The sequence below is a fragment of the Acomys minous genome (genome assembly GCF_964271855.1).
Source record: "Acomys minous genome assembly, chromosome: 6".
NCBI classification, from domain to species: domain Eukaryota; kingdom Metazoa; phylum Chordata; class Mammalia; order Rodentia; family Muridae; genus Acomys; species Acomys minous.
This window is the reverse complement of record NC_140487.1, coordinates 48,617,847-48,642,950: the sequence shown is the minus strand read 5'-3', so window position 1 is coordinate 48,642,950 and position 25,104 is coordinate 48,617,847. Positions and strand designations below refer to the sequence as shown.

The following is a 25,104-nucleotide window of genomic DNA, read 5'->3' as shown; positions in this document are numbered from 1 at the left end:
CTGAGAGCAAGTCCATGACCATCGTGGTGGGGTAAAAGGCAGCAGCAGGCAGGCATGGCGCTGGAGCAGTAGCTGAGAACCCACATCTGATCCACAAGCAGGAAGGGGAAAGCCAGAAAGCTAACTGGGAATGGCATGGGCTTTGACATCTCAAAGGCCACTTTCACATCTCCTCCAACAATGCTCTTTATCCTTCCCAACATCTCCACCAAGTGTGCACTAAGCATACAAACTTATGAGCCTATGGGGCCTTTCTCATACTCGTTGGCCCCCCAGCAACGTGTAACCACATCATAACCAAAAATGCATTTAGTTCAAATTCAAAATTCCCCATTGTCTTTCAGTCTGAACACAATTTACAAGTCCAAAGAGTCTCCTGAGATCCAAGGTGATTGCTAAACTGACACTCCCTGTAATGTCAAAAAGCAGATTACACACTTTGAGGGTACGATATCACATACCAATTAAAAGGGAGTATTGGGGATATAGTGAAGAAATATTGGGCCAAAGCAAGTGCAAAACTGGCCTGAGCAAACTCCAAATCTTTTAGCTGCCTATCAAAGGGCGTAGATGACATTTCCCTTTCAGTTTTGCTGACTGAAAAACACTTCTCTTCCTTGGGCTTACTCTACTGCCTCTCTGAGGCTCTCCTTGGCAAATACTCCATGCCTCTGGCATTTCCAACATTTGGAGGGTCTCCAGTGCAATTCAGGCTTCCCTTTCACAGCTTCATGCAATGAATTGCATCTCTGGGCTGCCTTGCAGGGTCTTCCTCACCACATGACTGACCTCAGTGGCTTTCCTTAGCTAGGAAGTAAGATTCCACAGCCCCTTCACTTGTCTATCTTTCGTGGCTCTAAAGCCAAAACTATTTGGCACATGTTTCTGCAAGATTCAGCTGCTTGCTCTGAATGGAACTTGGCCCTTTCTTTGAATTACATGTGTAACCTTTGGTTTGTTGTTTTTCATTGTTGCATAAGGTTTTCTTTTTTACCAGCGGGAAGCTTAGCTGGATGGACTCTTGCCTTGAGGGCTCTACTCTCTTTATTCCGTGACTCATTGTCTCCATCAGGATGAATTTTAGTTTTAAATTCCTTGGTGATCTTTTTTTCTAATGACACCATGATTTGTCTCTTTGTTTGCTTATTTGTTGTTTATTCGTTTGTTTTATTTAGCCATGCTTGTTATTTTCTATTATAGACCAGTACACGAATGATCACTTTGAACCATGTAACACAGTCAATATTAGGTCATCATTTTGATATCTCCAAAACCAACATAATTAGTCCAAAGATCTTCAATTTATCATTAGGCATATTTGTAGCAACCATATTCTTTGCCAAAAATATCTCAAGAATGGTCTCTAGCTGTGTTGCTAATATTGTTCCTCTCTGAAACCTCTTGATCTGGATTTTGAAACTATACATTTCTCTTAGCCCTACTGTCTTCCAAACTCACACTGCAGTCTTCCATTAATGCATGATTACAGGAGTAAATTAATTCCTTAATTCAAGATCCCTAAGTCTTTCATATTCCTCCAAAACAACATGCTGGGCCTGTGACAGCATTACCCGTGCTAGTACTGAGTTCTGTCTTAATCATTTTTCTATTTCTGTGAAGAGATACTAAACCAAGGTAACTTATAGAAGAATGATTTTGCTAAGTCTTATAGTTTCAAAAGTTAAGATTATGACCATCATGGCAAGAAGCATGACACAGGGAGGCAAGTATAACACTGGACAATAATAAAACTTAAATCTGATCTTCTAACGGGAGACTAAAAAAGAGAGACAGCTAACTGGGAATGGCATGGATTGTGGAACCTGAAAGACTACCATCAGTGACACACTTCCTCCAAAATATCCACTCCCAAACTGTTCCAGCATCTGTGGACCAAACATGCAAATTTATGAGCCTTTTAAGGCCATGCTCATTCAAATAAACACATACTCTATTAAGAAATCACAATATATCAATTTATTAAAAATATTAGTTGTTTATATGTATTTGTGTGTTCTCTCTCTCTCTCTCTCTCTCTCTCTCTCTCTCTCTCTCTCTCTCTGTGTGTGTGTATGTGTGTGTGTGTGAAAGAGACAGAGACAGAGAGAGAGAAGAGAGACAGAGAATGACAGAGAGAGAGCGAGAGAGAGAGAGAGAGAGAGATATTCAAATGGCACAGAAAATAATAAAGTTTATGTTCCAATGACTCCCCAAATAAGATCATATATTTAAATGCTTAGTCACTGGGAAGTGGAACTCATTGATAGAGTGAGAATAACTATAAAATATGGCCTTGTTGGAGGAAGTATGAAATGAGCATGAACTGTTTTATATTTCCTCATGACTTTCCTCATGTTAAGGTTTAGGCTCAAACCAAAAGGAATAATCCAGAAGTAGAGTCCTTACATTAAGTTCTGATCTTTCCATGTGATATTTTTAAATAAAGATACGTGTTCTCTTCTTTGAGGAAAGCAATTAAGTATTAGAAGAACAGGAATCACACGAATAGCAGCTACACAAGAGGAAGAAAATTGCTCTAGATGTTTTTTCAAAATATACCAGCAAATCTGAGTCAAACCCAAATAAAATTATCACACAGAGATCTTATGTTCATTTGTATACTCAACTGTATGTGTTAATTAACTTCCTTTATCATATTAGCATGACAAGAAAAGTGAGAGTAAAGATTCATATCTCTAATTTTTTATACTTAGTTTTGTTTGGGATTGAGATTAAATGAATCCTTTAAGGCCTCAGATCAGAAATTAGGATGATTTTGGGTTGATCATGAAATTTGGTGATAGTATTGTCTATTTCATTATCTCCGTATTATCTTTCAAAATACACCTTAATCTCTTAATAAATATTCTTACTTCTTTCTTTTATTATATCTATTAAATAGGCACAGTCATTTTTTTCCCATTTTGTGAGAAAATTAGATTGTAGGGATTGAAGATAGAGCAGAAATGATTGCTTTTCCTGTTTAACACTGAGATTGATCCTCTTTTGTAAAGACAGTAACAAAGACTAGAAGTCTCTTGACCAGTAGAAGTCTCTTTAAAAAGCTAAAAAGCAAAACAAACAAACAAACAAAAAAACAAAAAAAAAACCATGTAATGTTTGTATAGCTTTTTGCTTGAGGAACATGCTTAACGGACTAGCTCAAAGGCATTGAACCTAAGGGCAGGATTTATACAGTGAAATGGTGAAGCGCTGCTATCCAGTGCCTCTTGAAGGTGGGTACCTCAACAAGTTTAAGGGATTTCAAAAGACTACTTCCCGGACAACACCGAAGGCTGAGCTCTGAATGCAGGTCTTCCAAAGAACAATGCTAGACCACCTGTGTTGACTTTCTAGCACACTTTCCATTGCCAAGATGGAGAGAAGAGCTTGGAAACAGGATGTGCAATTAAAATAAGAGAGCAGTTACCCAAGAACAGCACTAGTCCTCTGTTGGTGCATGAATATATGGTGGTGTTTAAACTTTTACTCAGAATTTTATTTGCATTATGAAGATAGAAAAACTAAGATGGGTAACTATAATTGAAGGAATATATATAAGTTCAGTTTGCCTGTTCTATGGAACACCTTTAAAAAATATAAGTACAGTGTCTTGTTAACCTAAGACCATAGTAGTTTAGACAAATGCACATAAGTTTTTAACATATAGAATGGAACATGCTGTAAGTGTAAATAAAAGAAGTAAGAACATACAAAAAAGGAAATAGTAATTTTACTTTGGAGAGTTCTGGAAAGCCCATGACAAGTGACATAAGCTCATTTGTCCTTTAAGGTGTCTGTAATAAAGGTATTACAGTGATAATGTCTCTATTGAGAACAAACACAGAGATCTGTGAATGCATAAGATATTGACAATATTCAGTGTTACAATGTGGTGTATGAAAAGACATTACTTTATAATTTAATATGACATTAATGGCATGTATTACTGCTCATATCATACTAATAATGATGGTTATTATATTAATCATGAATGTTTTTGGTGCTGGGAACTGAGTAAAAGATGCAAAGATTTTTCATTCCATGCAAAGGGATTAGTGTTTAGTATTCAATATTTTTTGAAATTCAAACAATGTCATTGTTGGAATATAATGATATAGCTGTGGATGTCTCTTGATTTCCCACGAATCTGAATTTTTCATTATTACATATACATAATAATAAACAATTACATAGAACATGATCTAATTGTTCTGCGTTACACAACTTGGAAAAATTTACTGTGCATATTAATATTTCAGTCTTTGTGATTAAATTAATAATCTGATATCCTTAGTGTACAGAAATTACAAGTGATTTTCACTCTATCCTGAAAAATTATAAGATAATTTTATAACTGATTTGATTATGTCTTCTTCTATTAATATATCTGAATTAAGATGTCAGGAGACCACTGATAGATTCAATATGTAGTTATTTTTCTAAATGCAAAGTGCTAAAGTATTTATGTCTGTAAAATGAAGTTATATAAAGTGTCTAATTACTGTTTTATAAATTATTCATCCACTTTAATTAAAAGTCTGCGCATTTTATACCTAATTTGTAGTATTCTATGTTTTGCCTCATATGTTTTTCCCTGTTTTCTTGGTTTGGAAGGTGTGATGGGGAGGATGTTGGGAATAACTCAGAAATGAGCCACAGGGGATCCGCTCTTTAAGGATCTTATTTATGTAAACTGTTTTCAGAAATACGAAAGACTTGCCAAAATAGGTCACATTTACAAATGATAGATTTAGCTTTTGCAACAAATGCTGCATACTTTCTTCTTTAAGCCTGGCTATTCTGAGGAAAAGCTAATTATCTTAGGGCTCTGAGTCAGCTGTGCCAAATGGTCTCACAGTTAGCGGCAGAAAAGAAATGAAGCACAGAGCGGTAAACCTTGGGGATTCACCTGGCCGCCTTTGCAGCCAAGAATGTTCGTATGGTGTCAGACAACAATTAAAATTCTGAACTTGAAGGTGACTCAGAAAAGGGCAAACTGAAAAGTGTAACTCCCTCAAACAGGTCATGCCATGCACACTAGAGTGGAAAGAACATGGGTGGAGAAACAACTTGTAGTTGTGCGGAGACGGTTCTCCACCTACCTGGGTGGGAAAGTGTAACAGAGAGAGAACTGGACTGGCAGTGTGCCCTCCGTGGGCCGTCCCCAGTACCCCAGTTATCACAAAAGCAGTGTCCCACATTCCTGAGCCCAGTTTACTACAGATAAGTTAGGGACTCAGCAGAAATAACCAGTGAAGCTGCCTTTAAGGCATGTTCTGTAAATCTTTATGGCAATGTTTTTTGCCGCTTGTTGAGTCAGTGTGTAAAATATGCACTGGCCCAGAGGAGCAACTACTACGAATCAAACTGAGATGTTAGTGTGCTGGTGAAATGGCTTCCAGAAAATACAGCATATGGCCACACAGGCACTGTTATATCAGTATTAACTTTGGTGATGAGGGCTGAGGTGGGGACTCGAAGGGAATGCCTTGGAGCCTCACTGTTCCCCTCAAGTTCTCAAATTCTTGGTTAGAAAAGCTAAAATGTGGTTTAAATTCTTTAACATCACAGAATACAACCTGGAATCTCAGTTACTCAGGAGGGTGAAGCAGAAGGATCATGAGGCCAAGACCCGCCTGGGCAATTTAGTTCTACACAAATATTGAAACAAAACTGATGGGGATGGGGATGATGATGATGATGACAATTATTGTGTTGGTGATGATGATGATGGTGGTGGTGGTGGTGGGGATGGGGATGAATAACAAGAGGGAAAGTGTGTAGTTCTGCTCCTTGGTAAGTATTTGCTTAGTGTGTATGTGGGACTAAGTTTGGTTTCAAATCTAAAAAAAAATAATAATAACTAAAGATTAACATTTAAAAATAGACTGATAACATAGAAATCACTAGATTTTCAGACCCTGGGTAGACTGGCATTTCTTCAGCTGCAGTGCCTAACCCTTACATGGTTTGGGATAATACCCAGATTGATTTAAAAGTCCATTCTCCCAAGTGAAGGCATGGAATTTACATGATTAGCTCCTTCTTGTTCTAACAAAAGGAGTAGTTTGAATAGAAACTTAAGGACAGAAATCCCTGTGTTTAAACGGACTTTTTAAAGCAGTAGTGCTATCACAAAAATGGAAGAATTAAAATCTAGTCAGTTAGCTTTACCATTCTCTCTTAGATTTTTATGGATTTCTTAAAGAAATCTGTTGCCCAAAAATACAGGCCTCAGACGCACTTACATTGGAGTAGCTGCTACAAGGAAATGCAGGCCGTCATTTCATTTATCACAAAGGATTTTTAATGAACTGTGGACTATTAATCTGTCAGTTGAAAACTTGAGGCTCTGTACATCTCTGACTTTAAACTGATATCTCATATTTAGTTTTTGTGTTTTATATTTTATTGCTCATAGAAATTAATTGTGATAGGAGTAAGCATGTTTATTAAAGTAAGATTTCCATTAGTAGGTTGAGAAAAAAAATCAGATTTATTTGTTTAATATTGAGTCTCCAATAGAGCTACTTGGAGCATGTTGAGCTGTATATTTTAAAGGCTATGTTCACAGGTAGATATTTTACATATGTTTGTGAAAGCAAAGGCCACTGAACAATGTAATAACTGTAAATATAGAAAGGATCTAAGCAAAGGTTAAGTATTGAATTCTTATGCTATATTCTTACTTAGTTAGTTTTCTAAAACAATCATTGACACTATATGTAGGCAAAATATACAATTATTAATAAGATTTTAGAACTGCCTGGATCACAATAAATTTTAATTGAAAAGTTTAAAGAGTCTAATTTTCTAAAGAATTAGACAGTGACAAAATTTCAGAATAACAACAACCATCAAAAGAAAAAAAAAGAAGAAGAACAAGGAGAAGAAGAAGAAGAAGAAGGAAAGATCAATGGGCTAGAAGAAGGTTCAGTGGTAAAGAGCAATTACTACTCTCATAGATAACTGAGTTTATTTCCCAGTACCCACATCAGTCAGCTCACAGCCAACTGTAACTCCAGCTCCAGGAGAAATGGTGTGCCTGCCCTCCGCACACACACACACACACTCAACTTTTCAATAAAAAGTGATATTCAAGTTTATTCAGATGAAATTTCCAGCTTTGCTGAGGAATAAACGCAGTCTTAGATTCTGGGTGATTTGACTAAAACCAGCCATACAAGAGAAACAAGGAAATATCTTTATTTTTCCTCTGAATGAATTTAAACTAGGTATAAACTCTATGTATAAATATCACATTTATTTTAAAAAGTAAACAATAACCTTTTAAATAAGAGTCATATATGTTTTATTCATTGAAATCACTTAGTGATATTTGTTTAGTTACTTTCAAGTTCCAAGATCTACTGTAAATACTCATGCATGGTTTTATAAAATAAATGGGAAGCCTGCTATCAGCAGCCTGTGCATGCTGGAGCAAAGAAACTGCCTGTTTGTAAAATATAAGAGAGATATTTTGAGTGATGACTAATAAGCAGAACATGTTCTTTACTAAGCTAACTCTCTAACCTGGATTTGCAGGGTTTTTAGTTGTCACAAACAACTATAACCATCAAATGCATTTCATCATTGTCTGTGAAGATTGATAGAAACCACTCAGAGAAAATGAGTTTTCTAAGATGGTGCTTGGAAAGAAAAGGAAAAAGATAATTCAAAGCATTTGGTTTTGAGTCTTTGAACACATTCTTTTAAGTATATCAACCAGTGGTTCTGATCTCAGAAAGGAGAGCTCCTAATGGGAAAATATTCAAAAGTACCTTAATTGTTATCAACGTCTGTGCCTACAGGTAGGAGAGTGTTTTCACAGGTATGTGGACCACTGTGTTAACCAATCAAGATGGAATTAGTGGGGGATGTTGTGTGAGTCTTTCTAGAAGGTTCTTTTATGTAAGAAATGACAGAACCAAGGAAAGTGACAGGCAGAGAGAAGCAAGGAAGATTGAATTACTTTGTAACAACTAAACGCCTGTGGCTGGATAGTTGGAGATAAAATCTTATTTGTTCCATGTTTTTGAAACTGAAATTCCAAGATTAGACTACCTGTCATCTCAGCTCACAGGCAGGCTCTTAATAGATGGCATTGCAGTGAAAGCAGGGCAGACAGGAAACCAGAGAGGGTGGTTCTGTCTTTATACCCAGTTTGTCTTAGCTACTTGTTCTCCTGCAAACTAATTTGCTCCACAAGACCAGCATTCATGCCCCCTATGACAATAACTAGCCACATAAAAATTTTACCACTTTTTTTTAACCACTGCGAGAGAACATGCATCTGATTGATGAATCCTTTGGTTCACAAGCACATTCCTATAGCACCACCAATTAATAAGATGGTAGTCTAAGCCTATACAGTGTGTAATATCATTAGATGTAAATTTTCAAATTATCCTAAATGATAATTACATTTTAAAGAGAAAGAATTATATTTTAAAAGCATGGAAGTCATAATGTTTTATCACTTCTCAGTGATAATCAGATAGTCTTTACATTACTACTGGAAAATATAAAAAAATATTAGATTTTATTAGATGGAAATTGTCTCATCAACTAAATTATTCCACATATAAGGCCAAAAATGTACAAATGCTCTTGTGCCTGTAATATTGAGGAGGCAGTAGTCTTAAGCTATTATTTTAAGAACATTTTTGGCTCAGTTAAACAATAATTGTACAAATAATAAGGGATATCTTAGTCATGCAATACATATGCAAATTATAATTCTTGAGTTGCTGTACAGCTCTGAAAGGCAGATAGCCAAGAGGAAGTGGGCCACACATCTCATTGCTACTTAAAACTAAAATTTTAAATGTATATGGATATAATATCACTACATATTTGCTTGCATTTTTGCATGATTAAGTGTTTGACTTTTGTTTCCAATTGCCTAGAAAATTGCCTATCTGCTGGAAAGATGGATGGGCAGAGAGAGTCCTTAGTGGCCCCAAGAGGACCTAGGTTTGACTTCCTGAATGCACATTGGGAACCTCACAGCCACTGTAACTATAGATGCAAAGGCTATAATACCATCTTCTGGGCTCTAAGTACCATTCTCACATGCATACACCCTCATAGAAACACACTCATACATAGAATTTTGAATAGAATAAATATTTTAAATGTTCGTGTGAGAACTTCAGTAACATGAGAACCTAGGAAATGAGCGACAGCTGACGTCATGTCCCACGGATCTCTCACTGGTTATCCTTTCACTCTTAACTTCATTCAGTTGACTGGTAGAAAGTTGTTAGAATAAGTCCTTATATCATGTAATAGAAGCATATGGCTAATGTACTATTTTTTTTCAGAAGCGTAAAGTAAAACAATGTGTTATATGCACACGATTACACATAAGTATAAAGCCACAAAGTAAGATAATTATAATTGCTATACTATGTGATGCATGGGGGTAAGAGCTGCCGGAGTCTGTTTTACTCATGGCTGTGTCACAGAGCTGAGGCAGGCATTTTAGAAATGATGACATTTGGCCCAGATTGCTGGCATTAAGTGTTTTAAGAATCAAGATCCTGTGCTGGTGAGATGGATAAGAGGTTACAAACACGATTTTCAGAAGACTGGGACTCAATTCCATAACCTGCATAATGGTCTACAATGGTAACTCTAGTTCCAGCAGATCCTGCACCCTCTTCTGGCATTTGTAAGACAGGGTACATAGAATTACAGGTAGACAAAATACCCGTTAACCCATAAAATAAATGTAAATAAATCTCAAACAATTGAATAGGAGTAGACAGAAAAGCCTAGTGATTTTTAAAAGTATTGATGAACATTCAATGAAATAGAATCTTTTTGTGTATGGTAGTAGTTTCTTTTTGACTCATGTCCAAAAAGGGGGAAATGGAGTTGGGATTCCACTGCTGGCCACGGATTTTAAGTTCCCTAGAGCGTGGAGTAGAATGACCACTGTGGTCAATAAGAAAGCTGCACAACGCCGTTAGTGACATGGTTTCCATGGACTCATCAAATTCAAGGAGCTCTGAGGAACTGCAGATGTTGAACTTTCCTCTGGTAAGAGTGGCTCTACTTACTTGAGTATACTAGCAGCGGAGGTTAGTAGCTTTCCAAATGAGAAGATGACAGAGATAGTTTGCTACCTGAATAGTCACACAAAACTCTCTATAATGTTGGAGCATCTTCTTCAGCCTTCTGGCCCAATGTATCTGACAGACTTATTTGTGAGGCAGGAACTATTGAGGACTTGCTTGCCTTGTCTTGGCACAGTTTGGCTGTCGACTCTGCCTACATCCAAGCTTGCCCTTTTTTAGGAAGAATTATGTCTGTCGCAGAAATTTGCCCAATGGCTTGTTTGCCACATTTGAAGGCATCTCCATAAGGAGGTTCTTTGGTGCTCATCATCTTCTTTGAGGTAGGGTGGGTGTTGCCAGGAGTTAATGTGTCTTATTGTCAGTTAATCTTTCTCAAGTCTCTGATGGAGTTGAAGACAAGGTAGCTTAGTTTTACAATGAAGCTTAATTGTTTAGGAGTTAAGATGTTTTTAGGTCTTGATAGATTTTTTTTAAGTTTATAATGACAAGATGTGATAGAGATTGATTTACATTCAGAATTTTAGATGCACCAAGATAGGAAAGATGTTTTTCCAGGCAGTCAAATACAAATAACCAAATCACTAGGAAAGTAACATTTATATAGTTCCTGATTGTGCCATGGTTCTTCCTGCTATAGGTAGTTTATTGTGTGTGTATATATGTGTGTGTGTGTGTGTGTGTGTATGTATATATATATATATATATATATATATATATATATATGTATTTGTATATTATAAGTGTATATGTAAAAAATAAAAATGTTTAATAAAAAAGAATATGAAAAAGAGGGAAAAAGAAAATAACAATAACCAAACTGACCAGAGAAATGACCAACAACAGAATTACAGGAATTATTAAATATTGTTCCATTATAGTCTTTTTTAAAAGACTTATTTGTTTATTATTATGTATACAGTGCTCTGTCTACATGTACAACCACAGCCAGAAGAGGGCATCAGATCACATTATGGATGCTTGTGAGCCACTACGTTGGAATTGAACTCAGGACCTCTGAAAGAGCAGCCAGTGCTCTTAACCTCTGAGCCATCTCTTCAACCCTTCCATTATAATCTTAAGTGTATGTGAGCTCAACTCATCAATAAAGAAATTTATGTTAGGTTGCTGGAAAAAACCAGTGACTCTGCTAATAGAAAACAGCACTGTAATGCAGATTAGTATAGCAGAGCTGAGACATAGAAGAGGGGATGGACAGAGGCTGAGGCGGCCAATCAGGCAGATGGAAACCAAGTTTAGGACCAGCATTTTCTAGTCCTCTTTGGCTTTTAAGGGCTTCTATTAAACAATGGGTGGACAATATCAGTGTAGGAAACACATTAAATGATGTTTAACATTTTATTGGATAGACATATGTAACTTCATGATTTCTAAAAATATCTGTACTAATTTATAAATTACTCATTCTATCTTCACCAAGTATGTTTTCCTTAAATCATAATTAAAAATTAAAGCACACTAAATATTGTAATAGTTTTCTATCATTCATGACCTTTATTTTGGGCAAAATATATAATAGTGTTTTGTATATCATAATTACTTAGATCCAGATTAAAAAACTACCATTATCTTGATAGAAAAGTGATATTCTTCAATCAAAGATTGTTCTCTAAGGGGTAGTCTGAAATCAATTTCTTATTCATAAAGTTTTATCTGCAATTACACTTCTGCATTTAACAGAAAACTGTAACAGCACCCATTTGTTTTCCTAATTACATAATGCAATTTACAAAGTTGTAAACTTTCTAAATAATCACAAAAGTCTTATGTATTTATATTTAATGTTTATGATTCTAGGGTTTAAACATGAGGCCTTCTAAATCCATATAATATAAACTTGTTGAATTCTTTAAACACATAAATAGCTTATAGAGTGAATATTCAGGGCCTGAAGATATGGCTTAGTGACCAAAAGTAATCTCTTTTCAGAGGACCTGGTTTTATTTCCTAGCATGTACATGTAACTCCAGCACCAAGGGTCTAACTCCCATGTTCACACAGGATCACATCATTTGTTTTACACATGCATTTACATAAAAAATAAAATAAAAACAAGTATTTTAAAATGAATACTCTTTTCAATAAACACTGAATAACATACTTAGCACAATGGACACTCACCAAGCACTATATGGGCATGGAGAGCATACTAAAATAATACAATCAAGAATATTTGCTCATGTGGTACTTACTGATGATGCACAAAAAGAATGAACTTTTAAAGTACATTCAAATATTTTGTTGTCATGGAGGTGAAAAAAGGCAGTAGAATTTAATGTTGATATTAAAGACTGAAGATGAAAAAACACTGAGATTGGCAAGAGAGAACTAATACAAATAGAATTGCAAAGTAATATTTTTAAAAATAAAATAATCGTATTATAATTACATGCCACACATTAGAATATAATATTTGATGGTAATACTGTCTTTACATGTGTAAACTCCCTGTTAGTTCATTTTTCGGCCATTGCTGTGCACTAAAGCAATATGTATCTTATTATTTCTGTTCATGAATATAGTAATGCAGATCCATATTCATATATTTATATTCATATAGGTATGAATATATATATGGATTTCTTATTTTCTGAAGTTTTCTTCAACTTAATGTATAAGATTATCAGCTCGATTCTGTTAGGAGCAATATCACTTGAGTGTAGAGAATTCTGACTTGTTGGTTATTCTCATATTTGATATAGAAAGACACTTTTCTAGAAATGACACCCCTGAGACCACCAGTTGCCCTAGCAGTAGTCCAGCTCAGGACAAACTTTACCACCTGAAGTCTCATAAAATAGAGGATCCAAGTCCCTGAGGAAAAAGAAATTTAACTTATGCAGTGTACCATGATGAAAACTGCTAGGATTCTAGGGACACGGATGCATTGGGCTAGTTTAATACTTTAGTTAGCCTCGAGCAACCATCACCACAAACTCTAAGAAATGTTATTTGTGCCAGTACAGTAACATTAATTTTCTTTTAATCTTTGTCTGCCTCAGGAAATATATCAATTGAATTTCACATTTCTTTCCAAGGAATCAGGGACTCTCAAATCCAAATTCATTTACTTTAATTTTTTCACAATTCTTTCTAAATCCTAAATGAATTAAAACCCAATAATTTATTTTCTTGCGTTTATTTCTTCAAGATGTAGAAATTATGCTGTTTAGGTTGATTCTGTGAACTTCAATAAAATGAATGGGTTATTCAATTTATTTAAAAGACATATTTAACTAATTCAAATGAGAGAGCTCTCTCAGGCACAAGTTTGCTTTTGGAACAAGTGTGTTGTGAACATAAGGAGTATCTGCAACCCAGCACTCTAGGTTTACTAGTCAAATCTCTGTCCTTTGGCCTACATTGTTTTATACAAGTTATCGAGCCTTTTTTCCTCGGTTACTCAATATTTAAAAACTGAGATTGACAGTGTCACCTACAATACCATGTAATTTTGCAATGTGCTTTCCATAGCACCTGTTATCTTAAGTATTTTCCAATTGTGCCCCATTTTCATATGAGGATTTTGGATGTGACCTTGATCTATGGGTATGTAAAACATATGTGTAAATAAAATGTTCGTGACAACAAATTATAAGAAAATCTACTTTTAAAGCAAGTGTTCAACATACATATAATTTTTACCCTTTTTGAAGTATAAAAGCAAATTTGCACACTAACGGCATGGATTGCTTATTTAATTTTTCATAAAGAAACCAATTTGGCTGAATATTTGATGCTACAAAAGATATAAAACACCTTACACATATTTCAGAGTTGATCAACATTTTGATGTTGTAATTCTTAAAGTTACAAATATCTCTTTACATGACTATAAGGCACAAACTGTCAGATCTTTGTTTAAGGTCACTGTAAACATTGGTGTAGTTTTTTTTCTAATAATAAGACAAAATCAATTTATCAAAATATTTTAATGAAACTTAAATAAGAGACAATAAAGGTATTTTATAGCATGTTGACACAATAGAGTTTAAATATATCCTAATTTAATACATGCATACATGCTGAGGGATGATGGTGGACAATATTAAACATATGTGCATCTATGCTAATATGAAGTTTTGTACCCATGGAACTCAATTATAATGCAAGCTTTATTCCTAATACTTTGGAAGTACTATTGCAGACTGCTAGGATAATTAAGTTATACAAGTTAATTGTTAGTTGACCAAATCATGGTTATATCAATTACTGGTCTATTTATATCACAAGAATATACATCCTAGGTTTAACAGATAAACAGGATTCTATGGATAGATATGGTAAAATAGTGAGATAAGTTCTTTAAAAACCTCAGAGACCCATAGAATATGGCATTTAAAGATTTTTTTTATTAGTTTAAAGATTCTTTGACAACAAGACAGGCTAACACCTGGCAATACCCAGCCTACCTCAAAGAAGATGATGAGCATCAAAGAACCTCCTTATTGAGATGGTTTCAAATGTAGCAAACCAACCACTGGGCAAAATGTCCTTTCTCTGCCACCGACAGAATTCTGCCTAAAAGATAGGGAAGCTTGCATGCAGGTACAGTTGAAGGCCAAACTCTCCCAAGACAGGGTAAGCAAGACCTCGATAGTTCCTGCCTCACAAATATGTCTGTCAGATATATTGGGCCAGAAGGCTGAAGAAGATGACCCAACATAATAGAGAGATTTGGGTGACTGTTCGGGAATCAAACTGTACCTGTCGTTTTCTCATTGTGGAAGCAGCTTACCTGCACATCCTCTCTACTCAGACAATTAATTTTATTCCATATCTAATCTCTGAGGTTGAAGACTAGATAGTTTAGTTTTACAATTAAGCTTAGTTGTTTTGGGGTTAAAATATTTTCAGGGTTAGATAGATGTTTTAAGTTGATAAAGATGAGATATTGGTTTACATTCAGAATTTTAGAGTCAACAAGATAGGAAAGATGTTCTCTTCAAGGCTGCCAAATACAAATAGCCAAAACACTGTGAGTGTAACATTTATATAATTCCTGATTGTTTAATGGTTCTTCTTGCTGTAGGTATTTTGTTGTATATATGTGTAATAATATAGATGTATAGGTAAAAAATAAAAATAAATAAAAAATAAAACATTAAAAAAAGCATATGTCCACAACAAATCCATTATATTTCTAAAAGTGGAGAACACTTTGTATAGCCACTACAAACATTGCAAATTTTATTATATGATAGTCTCCAAATCAAACCAACGTGTTTCATCAGCATGCATTGACATTGTGTGATGTGACATTATTCACAGAGCAAATTTTTGCGTATTAGGAAACAAAATATTTGTGAATGAGCAATTATGTGAGTAATTGTTGCTGGGACAGTTTTGCATTCACTCGATTATTTATTTAAATATTTGGTCATTGCACTTTTAGGCATCTTTTGATGCTACCATGTGCTCCCTGGCCTGCACATTTTTATGTGGTCCCACAAGGATTGCTACCTCAGTTTAGGAAGCTGCCCTGGAGTTAGAAATCAATATAGGAAACAATCTTTGTCGTGTACAAATGTGCCCCTTTAGAGGAGTACAGAGTGATAAAAAAACAGTGTATAGCTTCTATTTTCAAAATGGTAGAATTTAATAGTGAGGCAGTCAAGTGCATGAGGAGAAGGACATCTCTGTTTTTGAAAGAGGAGAGAGGAACGATTTGCAGCATCCAGCCTGGATTACAGATTTTAGGCACAGGATCACAAAGGCTCCTAGCATGACTGATATTGAAAGGAGAACAGAAAGAAAAATGATTTTATAAATGTTAACACTTGGTTGGGTTTTGCTTTTGGATAACTATTGAGTAATATTCTGATGAGCTGTCTAAAGATTTAAACACATGCTTTGGAAATCTCTGAGATTTACAACTACCAACATTACATAAGGAAAAAAAATCCATTATATTGACTACAAGAATGATCAGCAAAACACACATAGTTAAACTATGCTTTTTAACTTTAAAGAAAGACTAGATATTAAATGTAACGGTGACTTATTGAGGCTTCTGTTAGAATAAACGGCCTTGAGAAATGTTCAGAATTTCTAAATTAATCCAACAAACACATGAGGAGTCACATACCTCAATGCTGACACTTAGAAAAATGTATCTCAAATAAGGATTAAGTTATAAATTTGCATATGTGCTTAAACTTTTTTTTTCTCAGCAAAATAAGTGAAAATTAACACTAAACATGAAGCCTACTAGTAAGCCAACAGAAGAAAATATTGACATTCAAAATTTAAAAGGCTTGAATTGAGTGACCCAACAGGATGGACAGTTAAGGTTTTAAGCCTTGTGAGAATTATCAAAGGCTTGAATAGTTCCATCAGCTTCCCTGACAAGCCAAGTTGGGCAGAAACAACTGTAGCAAGCCCTTTAGGAGAACTCACTGACCCGGCAAAAACTTGAAACAAATGTTATAGCTTAGAACTCCCAGAGATGTTTACTCCAAATCTCTGCCAGGTTCATGACAGGTGAAACAGGAAAGATGGGTATTTTAAAAATCGTGGTAGAGTCAATCTTTCACTCGTACAAAGCAAAGAGCAGCAGTATCTTAAACTACTAATAAAGCTCAGTACACACTGTAGACCACTGTGTGCTGGGCACTGTGCTGTGCTTTATAGATATTATCTTAATTACACCTAAAATTACTTCAATTTCAAAGCTGTGAATTTTGGAATGTGTGGTTCAGGAATGCTTGAAAAGTTACAGAGCTTTTCAGACAAGACGGATGATATTTTGTTAACCAAAAGTAATTATGGATCTGAACCCAAATGGCCTGGATTTGATTTCTGAAACTGCCACTTAACACAAATCAAGTTCTACGTGGCAGGCTTCCCTTTCTGTCAAACGGAGCTATTGAACCCCAAGTTTTTTTTTGTTTGTTTTTTTGTTTTTTTGTTTTTTTGTACAGAGCCCATGGTTCTTTCCCAGGTCTACTAGCTGGGAATAAATGCTATAAAGTCACACAGTCATTTTACAATTCTTAACAATGAGGTATTACTTCCTGCAGCTAAACCATAACTTTTTAAGTTTAAAAAATTATCACAAAGAACTATCTTCAGTACTAGGAGGAGAACATGTATTTTACATGTCCATTAGGGATATTTCTACACTAGAAAAATTAACCAAGCCAATCAGAGTTCCCAGGTAATATGTTTCTGACATTTGGCGTGTAGCCGAGCTGAGAAAGTCTACATGGCATGGTAGCGATTATGAGAGGAGCATGCCCATCACGAAGCGGATGGTGTCACCCTGGCCCAGTGGCAGACACAGCTGACATCACATGTTTACCCAGCTACCCTCACCCACCTGTCAATCGAACCCACACAACACACAGTTGCAGGGACCTTACACACATGTCTGAGCTCAGGGGAAATTTGGGTAAGAATTTCTGTTTTGTTTTGTTTTTTCTTTTCAGTTAATAGCTTTTTCTACTTTATGCCTTGCTGAACCATCTTAATTTAGCATGCTGCAGAACATTTGCTTCAGGGTAATTCTCTCTACCTACAATTTATAACATTTTGATTTGGTCTCATGTGATTAATTCTGATCAATGCGAAGAGTTTATATTCTCTGGTAGGAAAATATGTATAGTGAGGCATATCTGTTTTCCCAAGTCACGTTCGCCAGAGTATTTTAAAAATACAATTTGCTTTAGACATCCTAGATGGGTATTATATCTATACTGCTGAAGAATATTGAAGTCAATTTCAAATCAACTAAAATTCTTTAAACTTGTATTAGCATTAAGAGCTAGACGATACACACGCAATTATAAATATATTCACATGAATAATTTAGTTGTTGATGATTTTTATCTGTGTTTTCTTTTTTTTTCTGAAAGCCCAACTGTCTGAGAGAATAGGGTGAACATGTGTTAATTTTCTGCTGAGTAAATTCATTGTGCTTCAAAGAATATAATAAAAATCGTAAACAATGCCAACGTTTTCCCCTCATGTGGTGGGTAAATGGCAAGGAAGGAGGCAGGATGCTCTTGACAAGAAAACTGTCATTGTCTTAAATGTCTCTTCTCAGCTAAGCAGAGGTGATGCTAATGAGTGGTGTTGGTTCTAGGGTCTTTGTCTGGGACTATCCTTATGTGTGATCTAGTCTTCCACATGGTGATGGGAAGGGCTCCTGAGGGATAGTGGTTCCCAGAGAACTGTGAGTGCAGATATCACCAGCACTTTCAACAGCCTGCAGCTCCTTTCAGGCAGGGTAGGGTGTGTCTTGTAGCTCCCAGCCATGCGAAGGAGAGTTCTGAGGAGTCTTGGGAACATCAGGAGTTAACAATGAAAACTAACTTAGATTTTTTTCCCCTTTGCCTTCAACTAAGCTACAGAGAAATCTGAGTAAATAGAAACTTATCCATCTGCAAAAGGTAGTTCTAGTAAGAGAATATAGCAAAATCTAGCATTCCCAAAATATAATTGACATTATTTGTCAGACAAAGAGATTACTGGAAAAGAAAAAAATGGATAAATGAGATTTATAAGCAAAAATAAAATTCATCCAAGAGAATATTTTCTGTCTGAAAATGATGGAAAGTGAAGCAATCAAGTTATGATTTATATAAAAATAAGCGAAGGGTTAGAGAAGGGAAAGAGCGTATGGCAATTCAAACTGTCATAGTTAGATAATATAGATAAGAAAACCAATGAACTTCTAAATATAACTTTAGAAAACATGCAAAATGAGGAACCAAAGAAAAAGAGCGACTTGACAAAGTAAGATATCAGTTGCACATGGGACTAACAATGAACTTAAGTCCCTGAAAATGGTAGTGGAAAGAGCAAAAAGATTTTTTGAAGGGGAATAAAAAGGTTATTTCACCACATTAAAAAATATATATCTCAAAAGGTAGCTATGAAAGTATCATACAAGAAGAAAGAGGAGGCCAAAATAATTTCAATTTAAATAATTTAAATGCATATACTTAATGTAAACCTTTAACTGTATATTACTTGCCTATTCATAAATACTTCTTATATAAAATGCAAGGAAAAACACAAGTGTTTTATTCAAACTGATCTTATATTTAAACATACATGCATGAGAAAGTAGGCAATGCATTGGAAAATGAAGAGGAACAAAAACAGACACAAATGGTGTTTGCTGTGCACAACTCATATGTCTTATCCCACGTTCAAGGTGAACAGGTGTGCTAGATATGACCTTTGTTAATTTAAGGCACAAAGACTGGCCTGAAAGTGATTATAGAATATATTGGAGGACAGACACAGAATTTGGGAACTAGATATTAAAAACCACATGATACTGAGTTCAAGCCTGACCCTTTATACTTCTTCCAAATGTTAATATTTGTGTAAATGAATCCACTTCAGAGTACTTTATCTATAGCTTTGAAGTGTGAGAAGTGCTGTTTTGCCTTTTATTTTTCTTCCTTGGAAATTCAACTTCTCAAAGTGTGTTCTATATCTTTTGGATATTAGACCTATCTTGCATATAATGGTGAAGCTTTTCCCAAGTCTGTAGGCTGTTGTTTTATTCATTTTGTTCTGTGCTTTTCAGTTCATGAGGTCCATTTGTTAAATGTTAACCTTAGAGCCTGAGCTGTTGGTGTTCTGTTTAGGAGGTTGTCTCTAGTGCCAATGAGCTCTAGGCTCTTTCTTATTTTCTCTTCTTACAGATTTAGTGTGTCTACTTTCATGTTGAGGTCTTTAATCCAACTGGACTTGAGTTTTGTGCAAGGTAATAAATAGGAGCCTATTTGCATTTTTCTACATGTAGAACTCCGGTTAGAACACCATTTGATGAAGATGCTATCTTTTTTTCCCCCATTATATGGTTTTGGCTTTTTGTCAAAAATCACATGTCCATAGGTGTGTGGATTTATTTCTCGTTTTTCAATTTGATTCCATTGACCAATCAGCCTATTTCAATGCCAGTACCATGCTGTATTTATTATTCATGCTCGATAAAACAACTAGAGATCTAGGATGGAGATTCCTCCAGAAGATCTTTTATTTTACAGGATTTTTTTTAGCTACTCTGGGTTTCTTGTTTTTCCATATGAATTTGGGAATTGAACTTTCAAAGTCTGTAAATAATTGCGTAGGTATTTTGATGGGAATTGCACTGAATCTGTAGATTGATTGTGGTAAAATGGCCATTTTTACTATGTTGATTCTCCTGATCCATGAACTTAGGAACATTTTCCATCTTCTGATATCATCTTCAATTTCCTTCTTCAGAAACTGGAACTTTTTTCCTACAAGTCATTCATTTACTTGGTTAGAGTTATACCAAGACACTTTATATTATTTGTGTATATTGTGAAGGATATAATTTCCCTAATTTTTTTCTCAGTTTTTTGTCATGTTTGTCATTTATATACAGGAAGGCTACTAATTTTTGGAGTTGATTTTGTATCCAGACATTTCAAAAAAGGTGTTTATCAGTTGTAGGAGTTCCTGGGTAGAATTTTTGGGGTCACTTATGTATATTATCATATCATCCTCGAATAGTGATAATTTGACTTCATCCTTTCCATCTTTCATCCCCTTGATCTCTCTTAATTGTCTTATAAGAAATTACCATATTTTTCAGACCATAAGGCGCACCCAGTTTTTAGAGCAGTAAAGCAGGAAAAACAGTAAAAACAGCAATCAGACCATAATGTGCACCCTAAATCCCCTGAGTTTTGGGGGAAAATTGTGTCTTATGGTCCAAAAAAATAGGGTAAACACCACCAAACCAAATAGCCCAATAAAAAATGGGATATAGAACTAAACAGAGAATTCCCACAAAGGAACATCAAATGGCTAAGAAACAAATAAATGCTCAATGTTTTTAGTCAAAACCACCCTGAGATTCCATCTTATGCCTATCAGAATGGCTAAGATCCAAAACTCAAGTGATAGAACATGCTGGCTAGGATGTGGAGAAAGGGAAACACTCCTTCATTGCTGGTGGGAGTGCAAACTTATACAGCCACTTTGGAAATCAATCTGGCTTTTTCTCAGAAAATTGGGAAGAGTGCTACCTCAAGACCCAGCTATGCCACTCCTGGGCATATACCTGAAAGATGCTCTATGACACAACAAGAACATTTCTTCAACTGCATTCATAGCAGCTTTATTAGCCAGAGAACCAAGATGTTCCTCAACCTAAGAATAAAGGATAAAGAAGCTATAGTACATTTATACAATGGAACACTATCCAGCTATCAGAAATATGGAAATCTTGAAATTTGCAGGCAAATGGATGGAACTAGAGAAGCTCATCCTGAGTGAGGTAACCCAGACCCAGAAAGACATACATAGTATATACTCACTTATAAGTGGACATTACCCCAACATAGATATCCTCTGAGATTTTCTACCCAATGTGGATGTCAGGAGCTCCGTATGGAGACTATCAGTGCTGGTGAATCTGGACTCTGGGTGAGCCTGCACAAACTGATGCACAAACCAAGGCCACTGCAAACAGTGAACATAGAGCCCCTGTTGAGATGAACCAATAGACAGGTCTTTCTCCATGTGGGAAAGAAGGATAGAGAAAGCACTGCCTTTGACATGAACTCTGGTGCTAGGAGAGGCCCTGTGGGAACACAGAAGAAGGGGTTACACACTATTCAGATGAGACCTTATAGGCTGTGGTCAGATGGTGGGGGAGGATGACCCTACCTGTCAGAGGTCTATGGGAGGGGAATAAGGGAGAAGAGGGATAAAAGTGGGAACAGGAAGATAAGGGCGAGGGGATTACAATTGGGATGCAGTGTGAATAAATTATTTTTTAAAAGCATTAAAGAACTAAAAATTAATTATTATGTGTGTACCTGCAGACTTCTCTTCCCTCCGAAATTAAACTGCATTTCTAACTAATCAAACAAACAAATAAACAACTCCACTAACCACAACAAACATCCTATGTATGAGGGCAATTCCTTCAGCTAAGAAGGCAAGCTGCCATTCGGCTTTGTATGCTTTGTCAAATGGATTCTAGACTCTTTGGTAGAACCAACAGTTACTTTGTGCAGTGGGGGAGAGGCTTATATAATGTTGTCTGTGATATCTTTATCAGAATAATTCAATAAAGGTGTTTCTTATAGTAAGTGATGACTTGTAAAATAAATACTGCATAATCTTCTACATTGCAGTGAGTGCCAGTGATACCAGCTTGACCAGGTTCAAGCAGGGTGCTCAGAAGAGTTATTGTCTCTGTAGGAGGGAGTTCTTTTTATGCCTTCTCTCTCCAACTTGAAAATGGTTCAATGTCATTTCAAGCAGAGGTCTGTGTAGATGTCTATTACAGGGCTTCTTCTTATAACTAGAAAATTATACTTCGAACACCACCTTTTGAAGTTGCCTTTGCATTTCTTTAGCTCAATAACGTAGTATTTGCAGATTCACTCATGTATGTGTATTCCCAATATTTAATATGATGCCAGAATCAGAGAAATCATTTAATGAACACACATTTTAAAAGAAAAACGAAAAAGACAAGAAAGGGAACTGTTAGCACAGAAGATGAGAAAATGATGAAACAAGCAAACTGCTGTAGTATTGCTTACTATTACTATTGCTCTTGTTGGTGTAAATTTCACTTCATTTCTCCAAAATAAATAACCACTACAGAGACTTCTGTAAGAATTGAGTATATCATTTGGTTTTGATATTAAGTCAATATTCTACTATATTCCCTTATTGTTTCATATACTGAATGAAGGTAGATTATAAATGATATTAAAGATCAATGGATAGATAGATTATATATATATATACATATATGTATATATATTTATGCAGTTCAACAATCAATAACGATTTCTCAAGTTTTGTCACAAGCTCATTTTGCCATTAGCTTGATAGTAAACAGATTAAACTGTTGGAGGATGGTCTGACATATTTTGATGATAATTAATAAAAAGCCATCCCACCTAGGCAGGGCAGGTGAGATAGGTGTGGCTAAGGATCCCGAGAAGGAAAGAGAAGGATTCTAGGGAGAAAAACCATGAAGACTTGGAGAAAGACTTGAGGAGGAGTGGAAGGCCGCCATGGGTTAGATGGAAGAGAAGCACATGGCAGGCACGGGTGGAGATTTGGCCCAGATGAAGAACATTAGCAAGTATTTTGGATTATGGATGGGAGGTAGCTTGATAGAAGTTATTAGAAGCAGATGGCATGGGATTGAGGCAGGGATCCCATAGTGCCCCACTATGGGAAGTTGTTTGGAGGATTAATGTCTGCCCTGCCCCAGGTTAGCTAATGCTATTTTAAAATATAACAAGTGTCAGTGTCTTGATGGATCTAGCGATCTACCAGGTCTACTGATAATACAGATAATTTAAAAACAACATTAAACCTCCATTCTTGTAAGCATAGTGTGTATTTGGCTAGACATGCATTTTCTTCTTTTACTGTGTAAAATAGTCATAAAACTAGAGAAGGGAAGTGTTTTGTCAGCACTAAATTCTGAGTACTTTTCTTTACTACAATGTTCTTATGATAGTACTAATCATCAGTTCATTCCTTGTGTATTAGTACTTAATATATATATATATTTTCTTTCAGAATTTAAGCTTGAAACGACTGGAGGCAGTACAAGGAGGGAGAGAGGTAAGAAAGCATAAAGGGTGGGAGAGAGGGAAGAAGATAAAGTGGCTATGGTGGCATGGTGATGGTAGTTAGAATGTTGGTATTGTGAAATATATGTATATATGTGAACATATATATACATCTATACACACATATATACATAAGAATATATATATACATATAAGTATATGTATATATTTTCACATATATTCCCATTCATTCTGGTGAAAATAGGTTTGCACATGTTTCAGTAAACATTATTCATATAAGTAAAATTATATGCTTACTTCATTGAAGTGGAAGAAAATACTGTTCACCTAGGTTAGGAAGTGTTTCTACTAAAGTGTTTCTGCAGAAACATGGCCCACAGACGGTTTAGAAAAGCATTCTCAGCAAAATTTGCAATGGCATATTTAAAATGTCTACTGGGGAATTAACAGAATTCATGTCTGGCTAGAATGTGTACAAAGTTGGTGTGCAGCTGTTTTGCTCACACGGAAGTTCTTAAATCTTCCTTAATAGATGCTGATTTCCTCAAATGCCTTACAAAGAAGGGGAACTCACAAAGTAGCAATATGGCAGCACACCAGAAATGTTTTTATCTTCTAACCAAAGTATGACAGCAACTGCTAAATTACTCTCTGCACTTAATGGGCGAAAGTTGGACTTCATAATCCAAGTTGATGGGGAGCATGGGACAACAGAATATTTGATTCGATAAGCCAATATTTTCTTTGTAGGAAAATTATTATTATTATATCTGGAATATATATAACAAATTATGTACAATGATGGAGACGTTTTTCTCTTACAAAATAAGAAAATAAATCTTCCTCCCCCCATCACATGTGGCTTCTTCCTCTTCAAATGGATATCTTTCTTGGTGATATTTGTTCCTTTCCTCCCTTTTATTATTTCTTCTTGGGTATTTTCAGTAGTTGACATTGTCTCTCTATACTTATCATTTATAGCCCTCTTTTCTTGCTCTGTTGCTTTCCATCCAGTGGAATATTTTCTCTTGGTGACTCACATAAGAAAAATAAGTGGAGAAGGTGAATTATGGATCTATTCTTTAGGCATTTTTCATGATGTACGAGACCTAATTCCAGACACAGTTCAACTGATGCACACTGAACTCACAGAAGAGTAAGGTGGTATGCACAGACCTTCAGGTTAATGTCACTCAAAACTCAAGAACAACTAATGGGACGTGTGCACAAAATCCCACCCTTAACCATACAAAATTTGCAATTGATAATTGTTGGGAAAGGGGAAATCAGTTTTGTCCACTGGAGTGTCACTGGGAATGTTAACCATACTCCAGAGCAGACAAAAACAGGAGTAGCAGGCCAACACCGAACAGACTCGATGTACTTTAGGAATTTTGTTTCAGTTTGTTTTGTTTTTCACCTTTTGTTTTGTTTTG

General features: G+C 35.6%; 1 protein-coding gene across 4 annotated transcripts in view; it reads left to right on the top strand.

The window, feature by feature from the left end:
- Positions 1-25,104, top strand: part of CCSER1 (coiled-coil serine rich protein 1) — a 1,085,521-nt gene that overhangs the window by 688,476 nt on the left and 371,941 nt on the right. For all 4 annotated transcript variants that reach the window (XM_084787310.1, XM_084787312.1, XM_084787314.1 and 1 more), the window contains exon 10: positions 23,655-23,699. In XM_084787310.1, the coding sequence (XP_084643436.1) occupies positions 23,655-23,699 (45 nt within the window). The remainder of the gene's footprint in view (positions 1-23,654; positions 23,700-25,104) is intronic.